Source organism: Manihot esculenta, chromosome 7, assembly GCF_001659605.2.
Source record: "Manihot esculenta cultivar AM560-2 chromosome 7, M.esculenta_v8, whole genome shotgun sequence".
Classification (NCBI taxonomy): Eukaryota; Viridiplantae; Streptophyta; class Magnoliopsida; order Malpighiales; family Euphorbiaceae; genus Manihot; species Manihot esculenta.
The window spans coordinates 10,154,112-10,180,157 of record NC_035167.2 but is presented as its reverse complement, the minus strand read 5'-3'; the positions used below and the strand labels follow the sequence as shown (position 1 = coordinate 10,180,157).

The 26,046-nt window shown below is 29.4% G+C and overlaps 1 protein-coding gene across 10 annotated transcripts in view; it reads left to right on the top strand.

Annotated features, from left to right (window-relative positions):
* Window positions 1-16,774: 16,774 nt before the first annotated feature.
* The window catches only part of LOC110618489, a 150,636-nt gene continuing 141,364 nt past the window's right edge, over window positions 16,775-26,046 (top strand). For 5 of the 10 annotated variants that reach the window (XR_006351264.1, XR_006351263.1, XM_043958450.1 and 2 more), the window contains exons 1-5: window positions 16,775-19,899; window positions 22,060-22,548; window positions 22,769-23,464; window positions 24,177-24,995; window positions 25,117-25,779. Coding sequence is in view for 5 of the 10 variants with exons in the window: in XM_043958450.1 (XP_043814385.1) it covers window positions 17,107-19,899; window positions 22,060-22,548; window positions 22,769-23,464; window positions 24,177-24,995; window positions 25,117-25,779 (5,460 nt within the window). In the remaining 5 variants the exon portion in view is untranslated. The remainder of the gene's footprint in view (window positions 19,900-22,059; window positions 22,549-22,768; window positions 23,465-24,176; window positions 24,996-25,116; window positions 25,780-26,046) is intronic. The other 5 variants (XR_006351261.1, XR_006351262.1, XM_043958448.1 and 2 more) reach the window with 3 other exon arrangements.

Genomic DNA, 26,046 nt, shown 5'->3' with positions numbered 1-26,046 from the left:
TAGTACTGTGCTTGGCCCTGACACTTGGTTAGTCCCTTTTTAGTACATGATGTATGTATAGTTTAATGTGGAGTTAAGTTTGAACTAATCTTGTGGCATGTGTTGTGTACCACGCTATGGTAATGGATGAGGACCCTAGAGGAGGTCTTGTGTTTGTGGTTTGATGCATGCACAGGTTAGGTTCTAGTTCTCTGGATGTAATCCCAGCTTGATGTATGTTATGTTGACCCAGCTAGAGTTTTGATGAGGGCTCTAGTAGGGGGATCCTTTTTGCTTTCAGTTATGTCACATACAGGTCAGGCTCGGTTTGTACATCAGATGTTTGAGTTTTTACGTTAAAGTTTTGATCATGTATGGGATTTGACCAGGTGATAGGAGGTATGTTTGGCTTGCTACGGGTCCCGGCGGCCTTAAGCCGATCTGGATCCTAGCGCCGGTGGCGGTTCGGGCCGTTACAGAGGGGTACCGGTTTCCGGGCTGTTACATAAACTCACTCGTGCATTGAATCGTTGTGTCTTATTCTTTCCTGATCACTGTGTTTTTCAGGATCTTTCGACGAAGCAGATTATTGGTAGAGGGAGTGAGTCAGAGGGTCTTTACGTTTTGGATCAGCAACTACCTCGATCTCCTCGATCTCTAGTATGCCCCACGTGTTTAACACCTTTTGATGTTCATTGTCGTTTGGGGCATCATTCTCTCTCGGCTTTGAAGAAGTTATATCCACAGTTTCATTCTTTGTCTATTCTAGATTGTGAGTCTTGTCAATTTGCCAAACATCATCGTTTACCTACACTGTCTCGAGTCAATAAACGGGCTTCGTCCCCCTTTGAGTTAGTCCATTCAGATGTTTGGAGTCCTTGTCCTATTGTGCCTAAGTCTGGCTTTAAGTATTTTGTTACTTTTGTTGATGATTTCTCTCATACTACTTGGTTATTTTTAATGAAGAGTCATTTAGAATTATTTTCTATTTTTTGTGCATTTTATGTTGAAATCCAAACCCATTCAATACTTCCATCCGTATATTGCAAAGTGATAATGCTAAAGAGTATCTCTCTGGGGAATTTCAATCTTATTTGTTACAAAAAGAAATTCTTCATCAGTCCTCTTGTGTTGCCACTTTTTCACAAAATGAAGTTGCTGAAAGAAAAAATCGACATCTTCTTGAAGTAGCCAGAGTCCTCTTATTCCAAATGAAGGTACCTAAATATTTTTGGGCTGATACTGTATCCATTGCTTGTTTTTTGATCAATCGCATGCCTTTCTCCATCCTTAATGGTGATATCCTTATAACATTTTGTTTCCCACTAAATTTTTGTTTCCTATTGAGCCACGTATCTTTGGTTGTACTTGTTTTGTTTGTGATATTCGTCTACAGGTTACTAAATTGGATCCCAAATCACTCAAATGTGTCTTCCTTGGCTACTCTCGACATCATCAGAAAGGGTATTGTTGTTTTTCTCCTAATCTGAATCAGTATCTTGTGTCTGCGGATGTAACATTCTTTGAGTCCACTCCGTTTTTTCTGCCATCATCTGTTTGGAGGAAGATGACCTCTTGTTATACACTATTCGCTTTCTATCTCCTTAGACTACTCCTACACCTTTCGCTCATGTGTCAGGTCGCCCTCCCATCTTTCATGTGTATTCCAGACGCTTAGAGGACTCTGACTCCGTTCCGCTATCCGCTTCTTCGTCGACCGATCCTGCTCCCACTGATCCGTCACTGTCTGATTTGGATTTGCCCATTGCTCTTCGCAAAGGTAAACGTACTTGCACTTATCCTGTTTCATCTTGTGTCTCTTATGATCAATTATCCTCCTCTTCTCGTTGTTTTGTTACTGCTTTAGATTCTATTTCAATTTCCAAAACTGTTATTGAGATTTTGTCCCATCCTGATTGGCGTGCTGCAATGGAAGAGGGAATGATGGCTCTTGACACTAATGGTACTTGGGAGTTGATGTCCTTGCCCCAGGAAAGCGAGCTATTGGGTGCAAATGGGTGTTTGCAGTGAAAGTAAACCCTGATGGATTTATTGCTCGCCTCAAGGCCCGTTTAGTGGCCAAAGGTTATGTATAAACTTATGGAGTTGACTATTCTGATACATTCTCCCCAGTTGCCAACCTCGCATCTGTCCGATTGTTTATTTCCTTGGCGGCTACTCATGATTGGCCTTTGCATCAACTGGATATTAAAAATGTTTTTCTTCATGGTGATTTTCAGGAGGAGGTTTATATTGAGCAACCATATGGTTTTGTTGCTCAGGGGAGTCAAGTAAGGTTTGTAGACTTCGAAAATCCCTTTATGGCTTGAAACAAAGTCTTCAGGCATGGTTTGACAGGTTTAGTGAGGTGGTCCAATAGTTTGAAATGAAGATGAGTAAGTGCGATCATTCAGTGTTTTATAGAAATTCTGATAGTGGAGTAATTCTGCTTGTAGTATATGTGAATGATATCGTTATTACAGGAAGTGACATTGCTGGCATTATATTCCTAAAAGAATTTCTTAAAACACAGTTTCATACAAAGGATTTGGGTTCCTTGAAATATTTCTTGGGAATCGAAGTTATGCGGTGTAAGAAAGACATCTTCTTATCTCAAAGAAAATATGTTCTTGATTTATTGGTAAAAACAGGAAAATTGGGTGCTAAGCCTTGTAGTGCCCCAATGACCCCTAACCTTCAATTTACCACAGGTGACAGTGAGCCATTTGCAGATCCTGGAAGGTATAGAAGATTAGTTGGCAAGCTGAATTATTTGACAGTGACTCGTCCTGACATTGCATATTCAGTGAGTGTGGTAAGTCAATTTATGTCTTCTCTTACTGTTGCCCAGTGGGATGCTCTGAGACAGATTCTTTGTTACCTTAAAGGGGCCCCAGGACGAGGCCTATTCTATGGTAACCATGGGCACTCAAATATTGAATACTTTTCTGATGCTGATTGGACAGGCTCGAAAGTTGATAGGAGGTCAACTACTGGGTATTGTGTTTTTGTGTGAGGTAATTTGGTCTCATGGAAATGTAAGAAGCAAAATGTGGTCTCTCATTCTAGTGCTGAATCTGAATATCGAGCCATGGCACAAGCCGTTTATGAAATCTTGTGAGTACGTCAACTGTTGGAAGAAGTTGGGTTCACAAATTCAGTACCTGCTAAGTTGTGGTGTGATAATCAAACAGCTATCCACATTGCCTCCAATCCAGTATTTCATGAGAGGACTAAACACATCGAGATTGATTGTCATTTGATTCGTGAAAAGGTCCAACAAAAGATAATATCAACAGGATATATCCGAACTGGAGAACAATTGGGAGATATTTTCACTAAAGCTCTAAATGGGACTCGAGTTGATTATATATGTAACATTTGGAAGTGTTATAGATTATAGGAAGTAAATATATTAATATAGGAAGTAAATATTGATAGATGGATTAGTTGCTTAATCTTAGAGATTGTATAATCATAGACTTGATTTTCATTCCTGTTTAGAAACCGTTTTTTATATATAAATAGATTGTAATCTTTATTATGAAATACAACAACAAAATATTATATTTCTACAGGACTCGAGTTGATTATATATGTAACAAGTTGGGCATGATTAACATTTATGATCCAACTTGAGGGAGAGTGTAATAAGTTATAGAAAGTAAATATGTTAATATAGAAAATAAATATTAATAGATGGATCCGTTGCTTAATTTTAGAAATTGTATAATCATAGGATTAATTTTTCTTCCTGTTTAGATACCGTCTCTCATGTATAAATAGGTAGGTTATAATCTCTATTGTGAAATATAATAAATATTATCCTTCCACAATTTTCTATATACTTTTGGGCATTAAAAGATACAATATTATCTTTGCAATGATAAAAGAAAATAGTATTTCTTGTTTATTTATATAATGATGACAAAGAGATACTTAATTTTTTAACTTTCATTAATTTATGAGAAGTTAATTATTTTATAATTTATTGAAAAAATCACTCAAAATTAAAAAAAAAATTTATATCTTGAATTTTATTTATTAAATAATATAAACATAATTTTAAGATTAATGACGATTTTTATCAATAAATTAAATTAAATTTAAAAGTTAATCATAAATTATAATATAATTTTAAAATTTTTATTTAATTAATAAAATAATTCTTTTAAAAGAAGTATTTTTGTTTTAATTATGTTCTAAATAATTTAAAAATTGTAAATATTAATTTTAAATTGAATTTTTATTAGCAAATACTGAAATATCAAAATATTACCTTAATTTAATTTAAGCGGTAAGATGATATTATTGCCTTCATTGAATTCTGTAGTCCTTAAATGTTTGCTTAGATTTTCCGGATTGCGGTACGATGGGCTTCATTGATAAGTTGGTCCATCAAGCTCTAGAGCTTTAGAGGTATTGATTCCGAGCGTTGATCTCCATATATATACCCAACGCCTGACAAAAAGGGGCAACAAACAGAGAATAAGAAAACAAGGAAAATAAAACATGTCTAAGGAAAGTAAGACAACTCACCATGAGGAGCATCTCTCTAAGACTGTCCCCAAGTCCTTCCGAGACTGCGAGCGAAAGACTATCTGTTGTTTGGTAGAGCAGGTCAGATGGTTGGCAAAAGCGAGAAAGTGCGGGTTAGAAACATCAGAGACCCCTCCAAACATCTTCTCGCGTAGCATCTCGGCGACAAAAGCCGTCGCAGACCCAGGAGTCATCAATTGCCCCATGGCCTGCTTCCCTTTGTCACCAAGGGAAGTAAGAACGGCCTCCGGAGGCCCTGCCATACGCGCCCTTTTGACAACCTAGCCCTCAGGGGAGGCCTCAGAAGCCTAGGTTCGCTTGCCAACAGTGCCACCAATTACAATGGCACCAATAGCCTAGCAGGATTGGATTGCAGAAGGAGCGACCTTAGTCCCCCTTGGAGCCACTCTCTATGGACTCATTGATGGTAATGGGCTCCCAGGAAGCCGAAGTAGAAGTGGATTTGGGACTCGGAGCCATCGGAGACTTAGAGGAACCTGGAGCTTTGTCCTGAGCGGAGGCCCTAGAAGCCGCAGAGCAAGAACCTTTGGACACACCAGCACCCGAGAAAAAGCAGGGGCAGCAGTCCGGCCTGCCACTGTAGGGGAAATGGCATGGAAAATCTCGCGGGTCATGTTCGCCACTGATCGGCTAGCCTTGAAGGCCTCTAGTGTGGCCTTCATGTTCTCCTAGGACATGGTAAAGTTCTTGGGAGGCTTGATTTTATCCATCGGCATAGAAGAAGCTGAAAAAACAAAAATAACTCAAGTTAAAGACAAACACAAGGAAAAGGAAAAAGAAAAAGGCAGAAGAGAAAGGCAAAACATCAATAAATGAATACCAGCTTTCTAACAGTCCCGAGGACTGGACACTAACATGCACTTCTCGACATCATACTTCCTTGAGATAGAGTTCAGTCGGAGAAGGCAGATCTGGTCCACGGAAACCTTCCTCCAGGAGAGATGAACATCCCAGATGATCCTATAGCCTTTCTTCAGCTCTATCATCACAAAGGCCTCAGCCCAGCCTTTAATTGAGTCTTTGTACCTCGAGAAAATGGATAACCCTCCTCGGGGAGCAAAGTAGTAGAACCCATGGTTTACCCGAACCAAGTGAAAAAAAAGTAGAAAACAAAGGAGCAGAAGGGGCAAAATCCCAGCACAAGCTAACTGATTCAAAGGAGCACATGAAGAGGATGGAATTTGGAGAAAGCATGCGAGGGGTCACTCCAAAGTGACGAAAAACCTCGATAAAGAAGGGAAAATTGCATTGCTTGACATAGAAGATCAAGTTGCGATCTCGCTGGGGTCCATCAAACCCTATGGTGGAGGAACGAGAAGAACGATCCTCTCATTGCAATATGGAGCCTAGATGGAGGTGTCTAGGTAGTCGAGAGAAAAGAAATTGGTAAGAGTAGCAGAGGTGACGATAGACCTCAAAGCCATGACATCGGAGGTTCTAACGGCAGCCATTAGGAAACAGAAGATGTACTTCAGAGAAATTTTGCAGAAGAGAGGAAAGACGGAGTAGAGCACTAAAGCTTAATGATTTTCTTTATTTCTTATCTACTTGTGGAGCCAACCAACAACATGTAAATTCATTTATTTTATCACATAAATTAAATTAAGTCGCATATATATGAATTATCTTTTATTTCATATAAAATTAATTATAATTTTTTTATTATAAATTAATATGTACATCAACATAGAAGAATTATCTCAGATTATTTCAATAAATTCATGGAAGAAAATAAAAAAGAATAAAGTATTCAAGCGATGGTAATGTACAAAGGTTGCATAGAATCATATAGCAATGGTAATGGACAAAAGAGAAATAATTTTAATTGATAAGGAGATAAGAAATAAATAAAATTGTATTTAATATTAATTTAATTTGAAATTAATTAATTTATAATTGAATATAGTTGATGTTCTCATTTTATCCATATTAGAATGAGAATGATCAAAATAACAACTTTTCATAAATATTTTTATTTATTTATTTATTTTTGTTATGATTGTTCTAACCACTTAAAAACATGGACGGTTAAAATTTATACACTTTTTTTCTCCATAAAATTATTTTGTATATGAGTTTTATAATTTAGATTAATACTTTCTTTTTATTTATATAAATCGATATATGTATACATTATTTATGTTTTTTAGGAACAAATTTATATTTTATTTTTTAAACAATAAAAATATTTATTTTTATTTTATTTTATTCAGGAAATAAAAATATTAGCAGTAATATTTACTGCAACAGTAGAAAAATTTAAATATTTTTGTCGAAAATGGAAAGACCTAATAGTATAGTAAAATTATTTGATAATAAATATATTAATATTTATGAAAAATTTGAATTAATACTCATATAATATACTATTATTAAAAAAAATGGCATTATCATACCACGAGAAATTATATCTTATAATTTTAATCCATTTGAATATGTATATAAGCTTGCTAAGAGCAACACAATAATAGGTATGTATATTTTAGATTTTTTTATTGTATTGTATTATATTATTGTTGGGTTAATTTTGTTAATGAGTAATTTTAACATTAATAATTTTGTTTTGTAGATATTTTGGCAATAGCATTCATGTGAAATCAGCATTTATAATAAAAACACAAAAAGGAAAAGAGATATTATAATTATAGATGCAAAGTAAATACAATATCCAGATTGTTTCAACAAATATGATATTAATATATTTATTAATATTATTATTTAATTATTTTAAAGTTTTTTTTTAATGCAGATTCAATAAGATACAATTAATTTGATTGGGAGATTTAGCGGATAATGATGGTTAAATTCTTGAAATTACTTAATAAAGAAACGGATGAGAAATCAACAATAGCTCTATCAAACATTATTACTTATGATAGTAATATTTATATTATATATGTATATATATTTACAATTAACCACAAGTTATTTTTGTATTTCAAAATTTATAAGTAATATTCAATTGAGTAGGATCACAGTTAGAACAATAGAAATTAATTTAAGTCTACACGAAATTGAAATACTACAAGAATTGTAAGTCATTATTATTAACATAATGATGTATATCATTTTAATTTGTTCAATAAAAATATTATTATGAATGTCATAATCTTTAAGATTTAATTGCAGGATATGAGATAGAAAATAAACTAATTTTTTATCATGTCCAAACAAGTTTCTTCAAGGACAAAGAATTAGTTTAAAATCAGTATTAGAAAATAATCATCATGTACATAAATTTTGTTATCCTTATTGTCTAATTTAAATTGAATAAATACTGATTTTTATTATCCTTATTGTTTAAATTGAATAAATACTGATTTTTATTATCTTATTGTTTAATTTAAATTGAATAAATACTATCAATATTTTAACAATATATTGTTTTGAAGAAAATATTACTTTCATTTTAAATTTTATTATTATTATTTTTTTATTTTTTAAGTTTAAATTTTAATAAATTTATATCAACATAAAGTAAAACCCATTTAAATTGAAATTCAATAGTCGATCTTAATTGAAATTATATTCTACTATTGTATTTATATTAAAAAAAATAGTTTTCATCACTTTTGCTATTATTTTAATACAAGCATATCATTAAATTAAGATTCAAACATTCACACCTTGAAGAAAATAATTTTATTTTTTTTATCGGTTAATTAATTTAAATCCTAAATAAAATTGTAATTCCTATTTGCAAATAATCTTATATTTAGATTTTTATTCTATTATTAAATTGAGTTAACTTAATTTTAATTTTATTTTCTATTAATGCTACTTATTATTTAGAACGTAATATCATAAATAAACTCTGATTTTATTATTTAGAAAGTATTATCGTAAATAAATTCTAATTAGTTTAAAATTATTTAAATTGAATTTTAATAATAATTCTAATTCAAATTGGATTTAATTAATATATTATTATTCTAAGATAAATATAATATTAAAATTAAAATTCAATATTCATAATCAATTTACAATTTGAAGATAATTCTAACTCTCTGCAATTTATATTTTCAATAATTATAATTTCTATATGAAAATATTATTATACGTAAATTTTTATTATATTATTAAATTGAATTAATATTATTCTATTTTAATTTATTTTTATTTTAATGTTAGAAAACTTTATGAATAAGCTCACACTCATTCCTAAAATATAATCTTTTTTAACTATAATTTATATCTTTATACAATTTTAATTCAATAAAATATTTATTAACCTGAAATCCAATAAAAATAATAAAATCTATTAATCTTGAAAATCGAATACTTACAAAATAACATGGTAAAGTCTACTCCCTACAACATTATTTAAAATAAATCTAGAAATTATTTACCTGAAAACTTATAGAGAATAGAAATTTTATTCTCTAAATCAATCAATTATGCAAAAAAATTATCTTATATTTAAAAGGAAGAAATTAACTATTTTTATTAAATGCAACTTAAAACTCATTAAAAAATAACAATGACAAATTTATATTTTTTATTTAAAAATAAAATTCATATATTAAATTATTTCATTTATTTTATCTTTTTATTATAAAATTAAATTTTAAAAATTAATCTGATATAATTAAAAATTAAATATTGATAAATATGGGGAGATTTAAATAATACTAACAATATATCATTTTTATATACAATAAAAGTCTAATGATAAAAAAGTTAAATAATATTATTATTAATATTAATTAATTAAATTAAATTAAAAATATTATTTAACACTTAAAATATTACAATTAAAATAAAAATAAATATATAAACACATAAATGCATGTGCAACACAGGTGCAAGAAAAAACTAGTATTTTTAAAAGCATATATATGTGATAAAATAATGGTTTTTATTTCTTAATTTAAAAGAAGACCATAAACCAGAAAGAAAACCATACTCTACCTGTAATTGAAAATTTAATCAGAACTAAAATTAAAAATACTTATTAATTTAAAATCTATCTAATTTATTACAAATCTCTCTCCAAAGATTCATCAAAACCAAAAATCCCCAATACACATACTTCCCCTGTTCTTCTTCCTCTGAATCTACTCCCAATTCTCACTCATCGCTACCAACTCTCTCTCTCTCTCTCCCTGTCAAGCGTTTTCACTCCCGATTAGCAAGGCTAAGGCTGTGACTTCGCCAAATGTGGGTAGAAAGGCCACTCCAGAGAGGAGGAAAGCGACTCCTGTGAGAGATCAAGGGCAGATGCTTCCTTCTTGTTGATGCACATATGTTGAGGCTTCTGTACAACCGTTACTTGCAATGGCGGTTTGTAAATGCAAAGGCAGATGCTTCCTTCATGTTGCATAGACTAAATGCAGAGGTATGGTATACACACTTTTCACTGTTTTCAGTCCATCGATTTTGGTTTCTCATCTATAGTAACTATATCCGTAACATTCCTGCTCAAACTTAACCAAATAACTTAGTAGTTTTTGCTAGCTATTTAATAAACCCATCAATTTTCCTCTAAACAATCTATTGGCCACACTACAATGTCAATAGTAACATCCTTGGCATAATGTAAATTTCTTGAGACTTGTAGCTTCTGATATCAGTTTTCGGAAATGACAAACAAAGAACTGCATTTAACTGGAGCAACATCAATGCTATAATTTTAGAAAAGATGTTACACAGTTTCTATGATTTTTTTTTTTTTTTTGGGATGGTAAAGATTTCTAAGACTCAAGATTTAACTATACTGCCTAAGAATAGAGTTTAAGCTCTAGATATAGTCAAAAGTGAAATATATACTCAAGGCATTGTGTCTTCCCATCACCTAAAATGGAAAGAAAACAAACTGAACCTTAAAAGTAAGCTTGAGTTTGCATCATTAATCATAGTGAACAGGTATGAACATTGTTACCTAGACCATGGTACTCTTAGTCCTGGTACGGGTACATGGTATGCTAATTAATGAAATATAGGATAAGTAGAGGGTAAACTTGATTGGTATTAGTGGTATGTTTAGTTAGTCTGCCAATTTAATTTGGGAATGTAAATTATATTTACTCAATATAATATAATATTTAAATAATTAAATATATGATTAGTAGTTTATAATATTTATATTTTCTAAAAGAATTTAAATTTTAACTAATAAAATAGCCAATTACACTCCCACGTCAACCTATTCCACTAACACGTAAATCAACTATCTTCGCTTAAAATGTTTCAAAATGTATTCTCTTTTGTTTATTATTCTTTTGCTATAGCCTTTTTCCTCGCCTCCTCTTCTTCTTCTTGTGCCTGCATGCTGCTATTGCACACTTTTCATATTTATTGATCTTTCTTCTTCCTTCCTTCCATATTTTCATTTCTTGTGGATCTTATAATTTTGGCAAACTGGATGGTGTCCCTAGCAATTTGGGACAGAAGAGTATTGCGTTTCAAGATGCAGTACCTGGGTCGCGATTTCCAGGGGTGAGAGAATCTAGTAATTATGGGTATGAAAAAGCTTAATGAAGCGAAGCTCTACCTCGAAAATAACAAATGGCTTAGTTCATTTGCAGCAGGCCTATTAAGAGTCACTTGGTTATGTCTGTACTAGGCACATTTGGCTTTTTCATTTGTTATTCCCTCAGAAATTCAAATGAAAGAGTTCATAATTTTTTATAGGGTGATCTAAAGTTAGTGAGCATAATTTAAACAATAAAGTGCTCCATTTATTTTAGTTGGGTCAAATTAAAGGTCATCTAAAACTAAGGTAGACTCAATATGACAAACGAAAGTTACTTTTGCTTGTTTGAGGTTTAACAAAATGAAATCTACAGGCATAGGCATGTTCAGACTTGTTTCTAAAAGTTGGTTTGATTTTGAAGAAAATAATACTTTGCAGTGGATAACTTTTTCTCATAGTTGTTTCTCAGAACAAGGCCATACGTTTACTTGTATATATTCCATTATTTAGACATGAAATGTTATTTTCAGTATTTCGAAAAGCTATTCCTGGAAGAGCACATGGAGAAAAATGAACTTTTATCCAAATAAAAAAGTTTCTTCTGTAAAATTTGCTCATTTGAGTTTATGCATGCATACATATATACATATACACATACATACTTGTAAATATATATATATATATATATATTCCAAGCAAGCTTTTAAGCATTCAGAGTAGGTGAGGTCATATGCACCTGATTGATTTTCAAGGCAATTCTCTCTTTTGTCTAAATACTCATCTTTTGGATTTGTGATCCATTACTTGTTCTTGCTTGTGTTTATGATATGAAGACATTGTTTTTAATTTGATATATTATTTGTACTGGTTTCTGCACCTGGAGCACTGTATGACTTTTGTTTGTTGGCAAACTGTAGAGAATAAATATGATGGACACAATTTAGTATTCTTACAGTTTTGGTATTGTTCTTTATACCCGAAAATTTTGTGGAATGTATGGGTGACCATCTCAGAACTACGGCACTCTGTCATTCTTAAAAGGATCAAGTTACTGTTGCTGAGACAAAAGTTAAAGCTAACTTCTATCCTCAAGGGACAAGTAAGATTTACAAACTCACTTTACTTTAATTGACTTATAAATCCATTTAGAGCTTCTAGTAAACTGTCTCTGCTTAAAATTCAACTATCTATTAGCTTTTCTATTTCTATTGTAGGGTTAAATCTTCATGTCAAATGTGATGATGGATAGAAAACATGTTTACCTGTTGAAAATAGTTGAAAAACATGACTTTGTTATAAAGGAAAATAGTAGAAAACAATCTTGTTTTCTAGTTATTTTAAATAACTTTTTCAGAAAACTACCCCAGTTTACTTTGAGAGAACAGAGCCTTGTTGCATGTAAAATTGAGAATTAAGCATGTCTTTTGCATCACATTTGAAGTATGAATAAATGTTTGAAAAGAGATATCCATCAAGGTGAAGGCTTCAAAATTCATATATAGATAGGCCTGCGCAGCAGGGATTATAGATCCTCAATAGTGTGGCAAATTTGAAAGATCCCTTTGACTTCTACCAGTCTTTTTGTTACAACTGGTTCTTTTATATATTTTCCAACTGTTTTTTGAAATTAGGAGGTTCAGTCTCTTCATATAATGATTGATGGAGATGTTGTCATGTGGGTTTAAAAAGTAAGACCGAGGGAGGGAAGTAGAATAGGGGCAGGGGAGATGATTCACTCAACTGAGCTTCTAGTCCTTAGCTAATTAGAGAGAAGGACAATAAGTAAACAAAATCTTAGAGGAGAATTTCTTTAATTAGAGAGAATTTCTTGTATATTGTATAAAATATATTTTTTTTAATTTTTATGTTAAAAAATTTATTAGTTATCTTAGAGGAGAATTTCTTTAATTTGAGAGATTTTGTGGTGACTCCTCGTGCATAATGATTTTCCTATAGATTGTCCTTGGTCTGTCTCTTTCCTCAGAGTTGCTCACCTTTCGGACTATTGTTGTTCGGTATTGATCGGCGATAATCTGGTGAGAGTTGCGTTTAATTGGTGATAGTAACGTTGGCGTCTCACTGTGCTTATTTTTTGTGATAGTTCCAATCGATACTTGGTAGACATAGTTATGAATTAGAATCGGCGATTTGATTTATTGTTCGAATCAAATCGAAATAGATCCGATTTAAAACAGTTCAAGATGATTTAGGAAGGTTTTTTTAATAGTTTCAGTCCAGTTTTAAAGTGTTTACAGTTTTGATTTTTCATAATTATGATTTTTAGGTTTTTTAATAGTTTCAGTCTAGTTTTAAAGCGTTTACAGTTTTGATTTTTCATAATTCTGATTTTTCATGATTTCCGTTCTAATTTCAAACGATTCTGGTTCTAATTTTAATTAAATTTAAATTATAAATTGTTAATTTAATTTCAATTTAAAAATAAATTTAAAAAATAAAAATTTAAATAAAATACAAAGAAGTAAATATAAATCTTAAGTACTATTGAATATATATTTATCAAATAAGAAAATTGTAAAGTGTATCCATTTATATGATATAAAAAATAAAATAATATACTTATAATATAAAAATAAAATAATATTACATTTAAATATTAATAATATTTTTTATAAATTAAAAATAAATTTAATTTGTTTATACATTAATTTTAAATGATAATTTTTTAAAAATGATTTATTTAAGAAATAAAAAAATCAAATCGAAATTAAATCAAATTGTAGAATTTAACAAGTCAATTTTAAATTTAAGTTTAATTCACGGTCTAAACTACCATGGCCATATTTAATGTATCATCTTATTCCATTAACGGATTGGGTTAAGTTGAATGATTTGAATTAGATTGAATTATGAATTTTGGATTAATATGTAATTCACTTAATTTATTTATTATTCTAGTTTGAATTAATTTTTTTAGTTTTTTTGAATGATAGACTGATTTTTAATTTTTTTATATATTTTTACCTTTTATGATATTAATAAATGTAATATTATCTTTGCAGTGATAAAAAAAAAAGTATTTCTTGCTTATTTAAGAGAAAGGGAAAATTGAGTTTACCTAAAAATCTTAATTTAAATGGAAGTGTTGTCCTTTATAAATATTTTCTTGATATTTATTAAAATAAAAAAAATTATTATTTAATATTTATAATTTTTTAAAAAATTTATAAAGGACCACACTTTTTTATTGTTTAGAAAAGGCCTTCCATCACTTTTAGAAAAGCAATTCCACCATCACGATTTGTTGCTTTCTTCAATAAAATCATTCCATCAGTCAGCTTCTCATACATGACTTTTTGAACTTTTTGCTTTCTCAATTCAAGTGTCAGATAAAGCTCCACAATAATAATTCACATGTATATACTCCCATTCACTTTTATTTGGTATTCATATCATAATAAATATAATTTATTATCTTTATTTATCTAAAATTTAAAGATTAAAATCTAATCTGTAAAAGCAAAGGACAAAGCAATTTAATTCTTTGGCTGCAAATTGCAATCAAGTCATCACTCCTCAACTCCTACCTAACCTTCCATTCACCCTCTCACTCTTGTGTTCTTCATTTCTCTGCTTTCTATATTGATTCTGCTCTCAAATCAGAGGTCCTTTATAATTTTTCAATTTCATAATTATATTAATTAATAAATTAAAAAATAAATATTTTAAATACTTAAAAAATTTTATATTTTTAATAAAAACAAATGAATGAAAGACTTAAAATTTTAAAAGTTTGATTATAAAAGTATTTAAATATTTAATTTTAAAAATATTGAGATAAATTAAATAATTATACTCAAATCTAAAAATTAAAGTTTAATTTATGTTATTTAAAAAATATTAAAATATTTCAATATTTTAATAATAAAAAACAAATTGGAAGATATTTAATTTGAATGTATTAATTATAAAGAAATTTAAATTTTTGATGTTAAAAATATAAAAATTAATTTAATAATTATATTAAAATTTAAAATTAAAATATAAATTATTCTATATAATATAAAAAATTATAAAAAAACATGTATATAATATGAGTTTGGATATAATATCAGTCTAATATGATTTCAGAACGATATCAGTCTAATACCGTACTAAATAAATTTAATTTAGTACGGTATTTATTATAAAGCTTTAAGGACTGTGCCGGCAGGGTAACATCTGCACAGACAGAGTATTTAGGGAGATTGTATGGAGAACAGACTATGCGTACACAGACAGACAAACAAAATTAATTGTGTAATATTATCAAATTAAAATTTTATTAATTCAAATAACTATAAAAATTAATAAATATAAATAATTAAATATAATAAAAAATAATATTATAATTCTAATACTCTAAATTATTTATTATAAATAATAAACAATTAATATATTAAACTTAAATTATTACAATTTATTATATTAATAAATATAATAATTTTACTTTTTTCACTTTTTATAAATATGTAATTTTTATTATATATTTTATATAAATATATATTTTTTATATATTTTTCTCATCCATTTTTAAATTACTCATATTTTAAAATTTTTTTTATTAATTTCTTTAACATTTAACATGAGATAAATAGTCACATTATTTTTGATATCTAACTCAACTGTCGAAATTAAATTGAAATTAAGTGATGAATCATTTAAATATTTTAAAAAAATTATTTTATTATTTTTTAACAGTAAAATATATTTATATTATAATTATTATGAAGTCATCTATATTATTATTTAATATAAGTAATATATTAAATGTTATCATTTAAAAAATTAATATTTAAAGATATTATAATAAAACAGATAATTTTCCTATTTCACCAACATCACCGTGCCATTACTGCTATCTACTATCATTAGAACTTTATAAATTTTATTTTTTTAAAATATAATTTATTAAATAAAATTTATTATTATATATTAATAATATATGATAATAAATATTAAAATTTTTAATTTTATTTATTGCAATTAAATTTTATGGTGCATAGATTTGTATTTAATTACTATTTTAAATTTAAAATTTTAAAAGAATATTTTATTTTTCTTAACATGTGAAGTAAATTTTTATCAAAAAAAATATTATTTTATAAAATAATATTATATAATAATAATATAAAAAATTTTAATACCCACGCTTAATTTAATTATAAAACTATAAGCAATAATTGAGTCATCGCTGGTCAACTCCTACATACCCTTCTATTCAGAATTCACCAGCCTTTACTCATCCATAGCCAGCGGGCCCCCATCTCCCTTGTTAGTTGTATCTTGAGTTGAGTCTTTGAGATTTGAATCTAATATATTATTTAGGTTTTTTATATAAAAAATTTATTAATTTTAAAAAATATATTAAAAATGTAAGATCTCTTTAAAAAATTATTAATTAGTTATTTTATTAATTTTACACATAATTATTTTAATATTCAACTTTTATAATTTTAAAAATTTTATTTTTTAAAAAATTATTAATTAATTATTTTATTAATTTTAGACATAATTATTTTAATATTCAGCTTTTATAATTTTAAAAAATTTATTAATTAATTACTTAAATTTTTTAAAAATCTACTAACTAATATATTTTTATTAGAAGTATTTAATTTTTTTTGTAATATTTAATAACTAAATTAATATAATAATTAATTAGTAAATTTTTTAAAATATTAAAAATATTTTAATATATTTTTTTAAAATTATAAAAATTAATTAATAAATTTTTATATATTATAAAAACTATATAATAAATTTTCAATATCATATAAAAGAGAGGAACGAGAAACGAAAATGAAAAGGAAAAAACTCAAGGATGTGAAAAAAATAATAATCTTTGAAAAAATAATAAATTTATTTAGTTTAAAATTCAAGCAATAATTAAGTCATCGCTCGTCAGCTCCTACATTCCCTTATTCAGTATTCACTAACCTTTACTCATCCATAACCAGCACTCCTCCATCTTTCTGTTAGTTCTCTGCTTCCTCTCTTCATTTGGCTCTCTAATTCTTTAGCGACTGTTTTGCTTTTCTGTTGATTTCAGCAGTCCTTTCTTGTCTTTATTTTCTTTTATTTTGTTCGACTCTGATTTCTTGGTTTATTTTGTTTTTGCTCTGAGATTTCAAAAAAAAAAAAAAAAAATCAAAATGGTTCTCGATATCTTTATCTCCATCTTCACTGAGGTCATTAAAGAACCCATCATGGAATTTGTTGTTGTCCCAATCAAACGACATATCAGCTACCCTTTCACCTACAAGAGCAAGGTTGAGAAACTCCATCATGAGTCTGAGAAATTGAAGAACAGAAAAGTCAAGTTGCAGCGGGCTGTTGAGGAGGCTACAAGGAAAGGGGAAGAGATCGATGAAAGTGTCAACAAGTGGCTGAACGATGCAGGCAAAGCAATTGAAGAAGCTGAGGAATGTATCAAAGGCGAAGAACAAGCGAAAAAGAGGTGTTTCGTTGGATTATGTCCTGATTTGAAGACACGCTACCACCTTAGCAAGAAAGCAGAGAAGAAAGCTCTGGCAATTCATGAGCTTGCGAGTGAAGACGACCATAATCCAATTTCCTTCCCTCCCCATCCACAGCAGATAGTTGCCCCGTCAGTATATGCTCGTGAGGGCTTGAATTCAAGAGAGTTGTTCTTGGAGAAAGTTATGGATGCACTATTAGATCCAGATCTTAATATGATCGGGGTGTATGGACTTGGAGGTGTGGGTAAGACCACCCTAGCAAAACAGGTCCACAGAAAAGCTCTTGAAGGGAAGCGATTCGGCGTCGTCGCTATGGTTGCTGTAGGTCAAACACCAGAACTCCGAAGAATTCAATCGGAGATCGCTGATATCCTGGGCTTGGAATTTAAGTCGGAGGAAATACCTGGAAGAGCTAATCGGCTATATGAGAGGTTGAAGAAAGAGTTGGAGAAAGAGAAGACAGAGTTGGAGAAAGAGAAGAAGGTACTTATAATTCTTGATGATGTTTGGAAAAAACTTGATTTGAATGCCGTAGGAATTCCCTTTGGAGATGGTTTCAAAGGATGCAAAATACTTCTCACCTCAAGGAGCCAAGACGTGTTATCTCGCAAGATGGGCACACAGCAAGAATTCAAGCTCGACGTTCTACAGGACGAAGAGGCCCGGAGTTTGTTTGAAATAACTGTAGCAGGTGCTAAAGATTCAGAATTGCCCCCTATCGCCGCAGAAATTGCTAAAAAATGTGCAGGATTGCCTCTTCTACTGCTCACAGTGGCGACAGACTTGAGAAACAGAGAGTTGTACGCGTGGAATGATAAGCTCAATCAGCTATCCGAGTTTGACAACGAAGAAATATATTCGAAAGTGCACGCGATTCTGGAGTCAAGCTACAATAATTTGTGTAGCAATGAAGTCAAGTCGTTTTTCTTGCTCTGTGGTCTGATAGGACAATCTAATATTGAAATCCAGTCCTTGCTGAAATACGTTATGGGTCTTAGTTTATTCAAGAACATTTCCACTGTCCAGGGAGCAAGAAACAAAGTATATAGTTTGATTGATACCCTTAAAGCGCAGAGCTTATTGCTAGATGGCGACATGTATGGATTCGTTAAAATTCATGATGTTGTTCGAGATACTGCTCTCAATATTGCATCTAGAGAGCAACATGCGTTTATAGTTACAAGTGGCATGGAATTGGTGAAATTCCCAAATAAGGATTGCACCAGAATTTCTCTGCCGTATTGTGAAATTGAAAATCTCCCCGAAGGATGGGAGTGCCCAAAAGCAGAGGCACTATTCCTTTTCACAGAAGTTTTTTGTTTGGGAATTCCACATCAGTTTTTCAAGGGCATTAGAAACCTGGAAGTAGTGGATTTTACTGGGATCCATTTTGTCTCCCTCCCTTCATCGCTTGCTTTCCTATCCAACCTTCATACCCTTTGCTTGCATCGATGCCAACTGGACGACTTAGCTATCATTGGAGACTTGCAGCAACTACGAGTTCTTAGTTTTGCTAACTCCTACGTTGTTGAGTTGCCCAGACAAATAGAGCAACTGGCTCGACTAAAAGTCTTAGATGTGAGCAATTGTTCCAAACTCAAAATGATTCCAGCAAATGCCTTATCAAAGCTGTCGGAGCTCGAAGAACTGTACATGAGTAACAGCTTTGTTGAGTGGGAGGCCGATGGGAACAATGCAAGCCTTGCGGAGTTGGAAAAGTTGTCTCAGTTGACTACCTTGGAAATGCAAATACTGGATGACAAGATATTACCAAAACACTTGTTCTCCAATGGCCGCTTGCAGACCTTTAGAATACTAATAGGGGATAACTGGGACTGGGATGACAACTATAAAACCTCCAGAGCGCTGAAACTTAAGCTCAAGGCAAGCATTCATTCAGGATACGGGATTAAAGTGCTATTGAGGGAGACGGAAGATTTATGCTTAGATGAAGTGAGGGAGGCTGAGAACTTGTTGTATGATATTGACGGGGACGGCTTTCCAAAATTGAAGCATCTCCGAGTTCAAAATAATCATGCCATTCAACATATCATCAATTCGATGAAGTGGGCTGTATGTGATGCCTTTCCAATTCTAGAGTCCTTGATTTTGGAAAATTTGATGAAGTTGGAAAAGATCTATCATGGTCGACTCGCAGCAGGATCTTTTAATAAATTAGAAATTTTGCAAGTAAAAAATTGTCAGAGATTGACGCATCTCTTCTCATTATCTGCTGTCAAGTGTCTTTTGCAACTACAGGAAATGAAAGTGGAAGATTGTCCTCAGATGAAAGCTATTGTTATTGATGAAAGTGAAAGCAGTAATGAAGTGTTTGAGTTCAATGGCTTGCGCTCCTTAAATTTGCGAAATCTTCCAAATCTTAGAACTTTTCACAGCCCATTGAAAATTGAAGAATTTCTATCAGAACGGGATGATGATACTCATTTATCATTTTTTAGCAGAACGGTACGGTACGCGTGCATTAATTTTTTTTATTTATTGAATATATATTGAATATTTGAGATTAATTGTTAAATGCTTAAATTTTTAAATAACCATTATTAGTCATTATTATTAATAATTTGTCAAAAAAAATTATATAAATGATTATATTTGATTACTATCAATTACTTTATATTTATTGATCCAAATCGTATTTTAAGTTTCTTACAATGAAAAAGATATTTTGATTTCTATTTTTAAATATAATTTTATTGTTTATGAAAATTTAGAACATAATCATATTTAATTTATTTTTTGAGTATATTATATGAATAAGCTGATCAAACAATAAATATGAATTAATTGTGATAATTTCATATTTAAAAATTATATCTTTAGATTATTACTCCTTTTAATATATTTTCTTAAAATAATTTGACCATTTTAAAATTTGAATCACACATTCTATTTCATTAAAAACACTACATCTTTATTTAGTACATAATTCTTTTCATACAACAATTAAATTTTATTAATGGAATTCAATTTATTTCTATTCATAAATAAATTCATTTATTTGAAATCAATTTAAATGTAATAAAATTTATTTTATATTAAATAAATTAATAATAAAATTTAAATTGATTTAATTTATTCATCATTCTTATTATTTTTAAACAAAACATAAATATTTATTCTTATAAATAATTATTATTTTTATTACATTTATTAAAAAAATATTATTAATATTTTTGTAACATTTTGAATTTTATATAATTTTTACCATTAAACATATAATTTTTTAAATTAATAAAATAGTATAATAAAATTTTAATATTAATTATAAATGTATTAAATATTATTAGTTACTATTAAATTAAAATAATTTTTATAAAGATTAATTATTAATTAACCATAAGAAATAAATTTAAAATAAAAAAATAAATGACTAATTAAATAATTTTGATATAAATAGTCTTAATTGGAATATTTTTTATAAAATTTTAATAATTTTAACAAGATTTATTTTTAATTCAAAATCAATCCTCGTAAGAATTCAAGAAAAATTAATTCTTACATTATTGAGTTTGCTAAACATAAAAGTTTAAGAAAAATAATTTTTTTTTAAAAATTTTTTCAAAAGTTTACATTCTAACCAAGGAATAGAAGTTTCAAAATAAAATTTCAATTTTCTAACACAAATTACCTAATTTTTATTTTCTCGTCATTAAATAATTTTTAAAATTCATTTTATTTTTTACCTTTTTAATTTTACTAAAATAAAATTTAACATAAATGCTTACGTAGCTATGTTTTTAATGTAGATTTTATTTTTTTTTTTAAAAAAAAAAATTCTCACCGACTCTAGGTGATGGACAGATTTTCCAAAAATAATAGAAAAAAAAAACTGACGGAAATATGCGGGATCCTTATATTTTTTGATTGACCATTTAAAAAAAAAATTATAAAATGATTATAATAATATAATACAAATATTTAAATGAGACATATATATATAAATATTTTAATATATTTAGTGATAGTTTACATGTTAAATTGTTAATTTTCGATGTGAGATATAACTAAATATCATTGTTAATTTTGTCCGTAATTACCGACGTCGATAATTTTTAACTTTTATTTAATTAATATTTTATTTTAAATTTTTAATAATTTTTAAGTTATTTTTACTATTTTAATTTTAAATGATCAAAATTAATAAATAGTAAGTCCGCTCAAACCTATAGAGGACCCAGCTCTAATTTGAAACCAGTTATTTATCATTTCATTTTAATAATTTAATTTAATATATTTTTATATTTTATTTTTAAAGTTATCTCATAAAATTTTTTTAATGATAAAATTTAATAAATCATTTTTTAAATTATGGTTATTGTGAAAAGACATCAATCATATATATTGATAATTTTAGTGAGAACAAATTAAGAATTACTTTATATTTTTAATTGTATTTTTTATCATTGGATTATAATAAATTAAGTTAAGAAATTTTCAAATTTGATATTTAAATATTTAGAAAAAATTGACTAATTGCCTCCAAAACTAAGAAAGGATATTAAAGACTTTTCATATTTTCTGAGAAATTCATTGTTGATCCGTAAAGTATTTCTATTTATTTTGATAGAAAAGTAGTGCTTCAAACAAAGGTGTTATCTGTTGTAGGTTTCTTTCCCCAACTTGGAGCATCTTGAATTAAATTCAGTTGGTTGTGAAAAGATATGGCACGACCAACTTTCTGCAACTTCTTCAAAATTAGAGAGCTTGTCTGTGTGTTGTTGCCACGAGTTGAAGCATTTATTTACAACTTCAATTGTTAAAAGACTCTTGCAACTCAAAACACTTCAAATTTATATTTGTAGTTCCATGGAAGAGATAATACTGACTGAGGAATTTATAGAAGAGGAAGATGAGAGGATGAATCAGATACTCTTCCCTAAATTGAATGAGCTGAGTCTATATGATCTTCCAAAGTTGATTAGATTCTGCACTGGATATCAAATTGAATTTCAATCTCTTAGATACTTGGACATAAGCTATTGCAATGCATTGATGGGCTTGGTCCCCAGTGTCCCTCATAAAGGCATGATGGAAAAACAAGATGACACAGAGATAAATCAGAATGCTGAAATTCAATCTCTTTTCAACAAAATGGTGATTAAATTTACCCTTCTCTCTTTATGCATGCATAAATGTATACATATTTGGACATCCTATAGTCAAATGACATTCATTAATGGATAGGTCTAATCCCTCTATTAAGTAAAATAACTTCACATCACCTCCAACGATTACATTTTTGTCTCATATTTATTTAACTTATGCTTATGTTGAAGTTCCCGCATTTACTAAATCAATGTGTTTGGCATTGCAGGTTGGTTTTCCTAACTTGGAGAGATTGAGTCTCTCCGGACTAAATGAGTTCAAAAGGATATGGCACAGTCCACTTGCGGCAAATTCCTTCTTTAAACTGAAATCATTGAATGTTGTTTATTGCCAGAAATTGATGGCTGTTTTTCCATCAAATGACTTAGAAAGATTCCGAAGAATGCAGGAGTTGATTGTGAGCAATTGTGCTTCATTGCAAGAGATATATCAACTTGAAGGGTCCAATGTTGATGAAGCATTTGAGTTGAGAAAATTAAATATAAGTGAACTGGGATCGTTGAAATATGTATGGAGGAAGGATCCACAAGCAGTTTTCAGTTTTCAAAATTTGAAATCAGTTACAGTTTCACATTGTGACGTTCTAAACTATCTGTTTCCAGCCTCCATTGCTGATGGTCTTTTGCAACTTGAAGAGCTTACAATAACTACGTGTGGGGTTGAGGAGATTATTGCAGAGGCGGAAGATGTGGAACAAGCCCCTTATTATTGTTTTAAATTTCCTCAACTAACATTTCTTGAACTTACAGATCTATCAGAATTAAGGAGTTGGTATCCAGGAACACATATTCTTGAATTGCAGAAATTAACAAGTTTGAATGTTCGTAATTGTAACAAAATAATAAAATTCAGTTTGCAGGAAATAGACGAAGAGGGCAAACGACCCCTACTTTTTTTGAAAAAGGTAAGATCCTTTTCTTTTTTTACTTCATAATATATTAGTTGAAATTTTTTTTTTTAAATTTCCTTCTTTATTTCAAATTAAATTTTCTTTTTTAAAAATAAAAATAAAAAAAATTGATAACAAGACAATATATTCAAAACGCCTATTGAATATTAAAAAGCTAAATTTTATATTTAATGATAATTATAATAAAACTTTTAATTTTAGATAACAAAGCCTAAAAACGTTTAATTTATTATACTTTAAACTTTTAATATTATATTTAAATTTTTTAATTTTTTTATACAATTATACTAAATCTGTAAATTAATTTTGATCCATCTTTTTTTTTTTTTTTTGAATCAATAATTTTGATCCATCTTAAATTTGTGTACGTGCAATGCAATATATATATATATATATATATATATTATTTATTTACTTTTTAAAATATTAATTAAATCTACATGAACAACTATTTAATAACTAATTAACCATTACCTTACAAACACTTTGATCTTTATTATTCTATTCAAAGATCATCCTATTATCTAAATCTTAAACTCTTTAATTTCAAACTAGTTAAATTTTAAAAGTGAAAATTTTGGATTTAAATAAAGAAAACTTTGAATTAGATATTTCTTGATAACTAATTATGTTAACAGTAAAGTTTATTTTCTGGAAAAATATAATGTTTCACATGTTTAACAATATACTTATTTGTTGTGCATAGATGAGTCCCAACTTGGAGGAATTGACTTTAGAGCACAAGGACTTGATTGCGATACAGCAAGGACAATTCTTTTCTAAACTCAAAATGCTTACTTTGATCAACTTACAGAACAAATCATGCCCTTTTATAATTGGTTTCCTTGAAAGGTTATATTCTGTGGAAACAATTTTGGTAAAAGGTTATAATACTTCAGAAGAGTTAGAAGAGTTGTTCTCATATGAAGGACTTGCCGGAAAAGAAGAAGAACATGCCAGGACACTTGCACGAGTGAAAAATTTGAAGCTAGATGTCGTTTATAATTTAAAGCATATATGGGACCCAGACTCCGGACTGAAACCACTTCTTCAGTATCTCGAGACTTTGAGTGTATCGGGTTGTCATAGTTTGATCAACGTAGCACCATCCTCATCATCTTTCCAAAATCTAGCAACTCTTGAAGTGAGTTACTGTGCAGGATTGGCAAACTTGATAACAGCGTCCACAGCCAAATCCATGGTGCAACTCACCAAAATGACAGTACGAGGGTGCAAAATGATGACAGAAATAGTGACCAGCGATGGAGATGATCATACAGAGGATGAGATTATTAATTTTGACAAACTGAAATGTTTGGAACTTGATGATCTGCCTGGTCTCATCAGCTTTTGCTCCGGCAATAATGCCTTCAATTTTCCAGCTTTAGAAAATGTTACCGTCAAGCGATGCTCCCGGATGAAGTTTTTCGCTTTCGGAGATCTAAATACACCAAAGCTACGAGGAATACTCCTGGGAGATCAACAGCGTTGGGAGGGAAACCTTAATGCAACACTAGCAGAAATGGTATTTGCGTATTTATTCTTATGCTTTCTTCTTAATTTTCATGATATCTGTTGCATGCCTATATGTTATATGTTTATGATAAGTCAGTTCATTTGTTTTTCCCTTTGTCTTGTGGGATCAGAGAGTTGACCAATATTTTAAAGCATCTAAATTTCCTGAGCTCTGGCATGATGGGATGCAAGGGAGACTCTTACGCAATGTGGAAAGGCTTGAGGTGGATAAATGTGCAATGTATAACAAAGCTATACCATCCAATGTACTGGTGTTTTTAAACAACTTGAAAAAGCTTGAGGTGAAAGACTGTGATTCAGCAGATGTAGTATTTGATTTGGAAGGGGTATCAGCTGATGATGGGCTGCTTCCCCAACTATGTGAATTGAAATTAACAAGTCTGCCAATGTTGAGACATTTATGGAATAAGGAGCCTCAGGGAATTTTGGAGTTCAAGAACCTAAGGTTGCTCCAAGTTGGAAACTGTAGCAGCTTGAAGTATATATTTACTGAGTCGATAGCATTGTGCCTCTTGCAACTTGAAAAGATAGAGATATACAATTGTAAGATGATTGAAGGAATCATAGAAAAGGAAGAAATTGAGGAAGCAGCTGATAAGATGATATTGCCTTCGTTGAAATCTGTAGTCCTTAAATGTTTGCCTAGATTCTCCAGATTCTGTTCAGGATGGAGTAATGTGGAATGTCCATTGTTGGAGGAGATGAGCATACATAAATGTCCAAGCTTAAAGAATATCTTTGCCACACAGACACTGGTGAACACAATTAATGAGGTTAGTTTTCTATTCATTCTTTTCTCAAACATTGCATTTGAAAACTATAAAAACACTCATTTTAAATGATTTTTACATTTAAAAAGTATTTATAATGTTAATTTTTCTTTTCAATTTAAAAAAAATTAAATCATACAAAACTCTTCAATTTAATTAAGCATGTCAATCTTTTATATATATATATATATATATATTAACTTTTACTCAAATTTTTAATTTTTCTGTTGGAGAAATTTTTCAAATTTACTTAAAATTAGAGAAATTTAA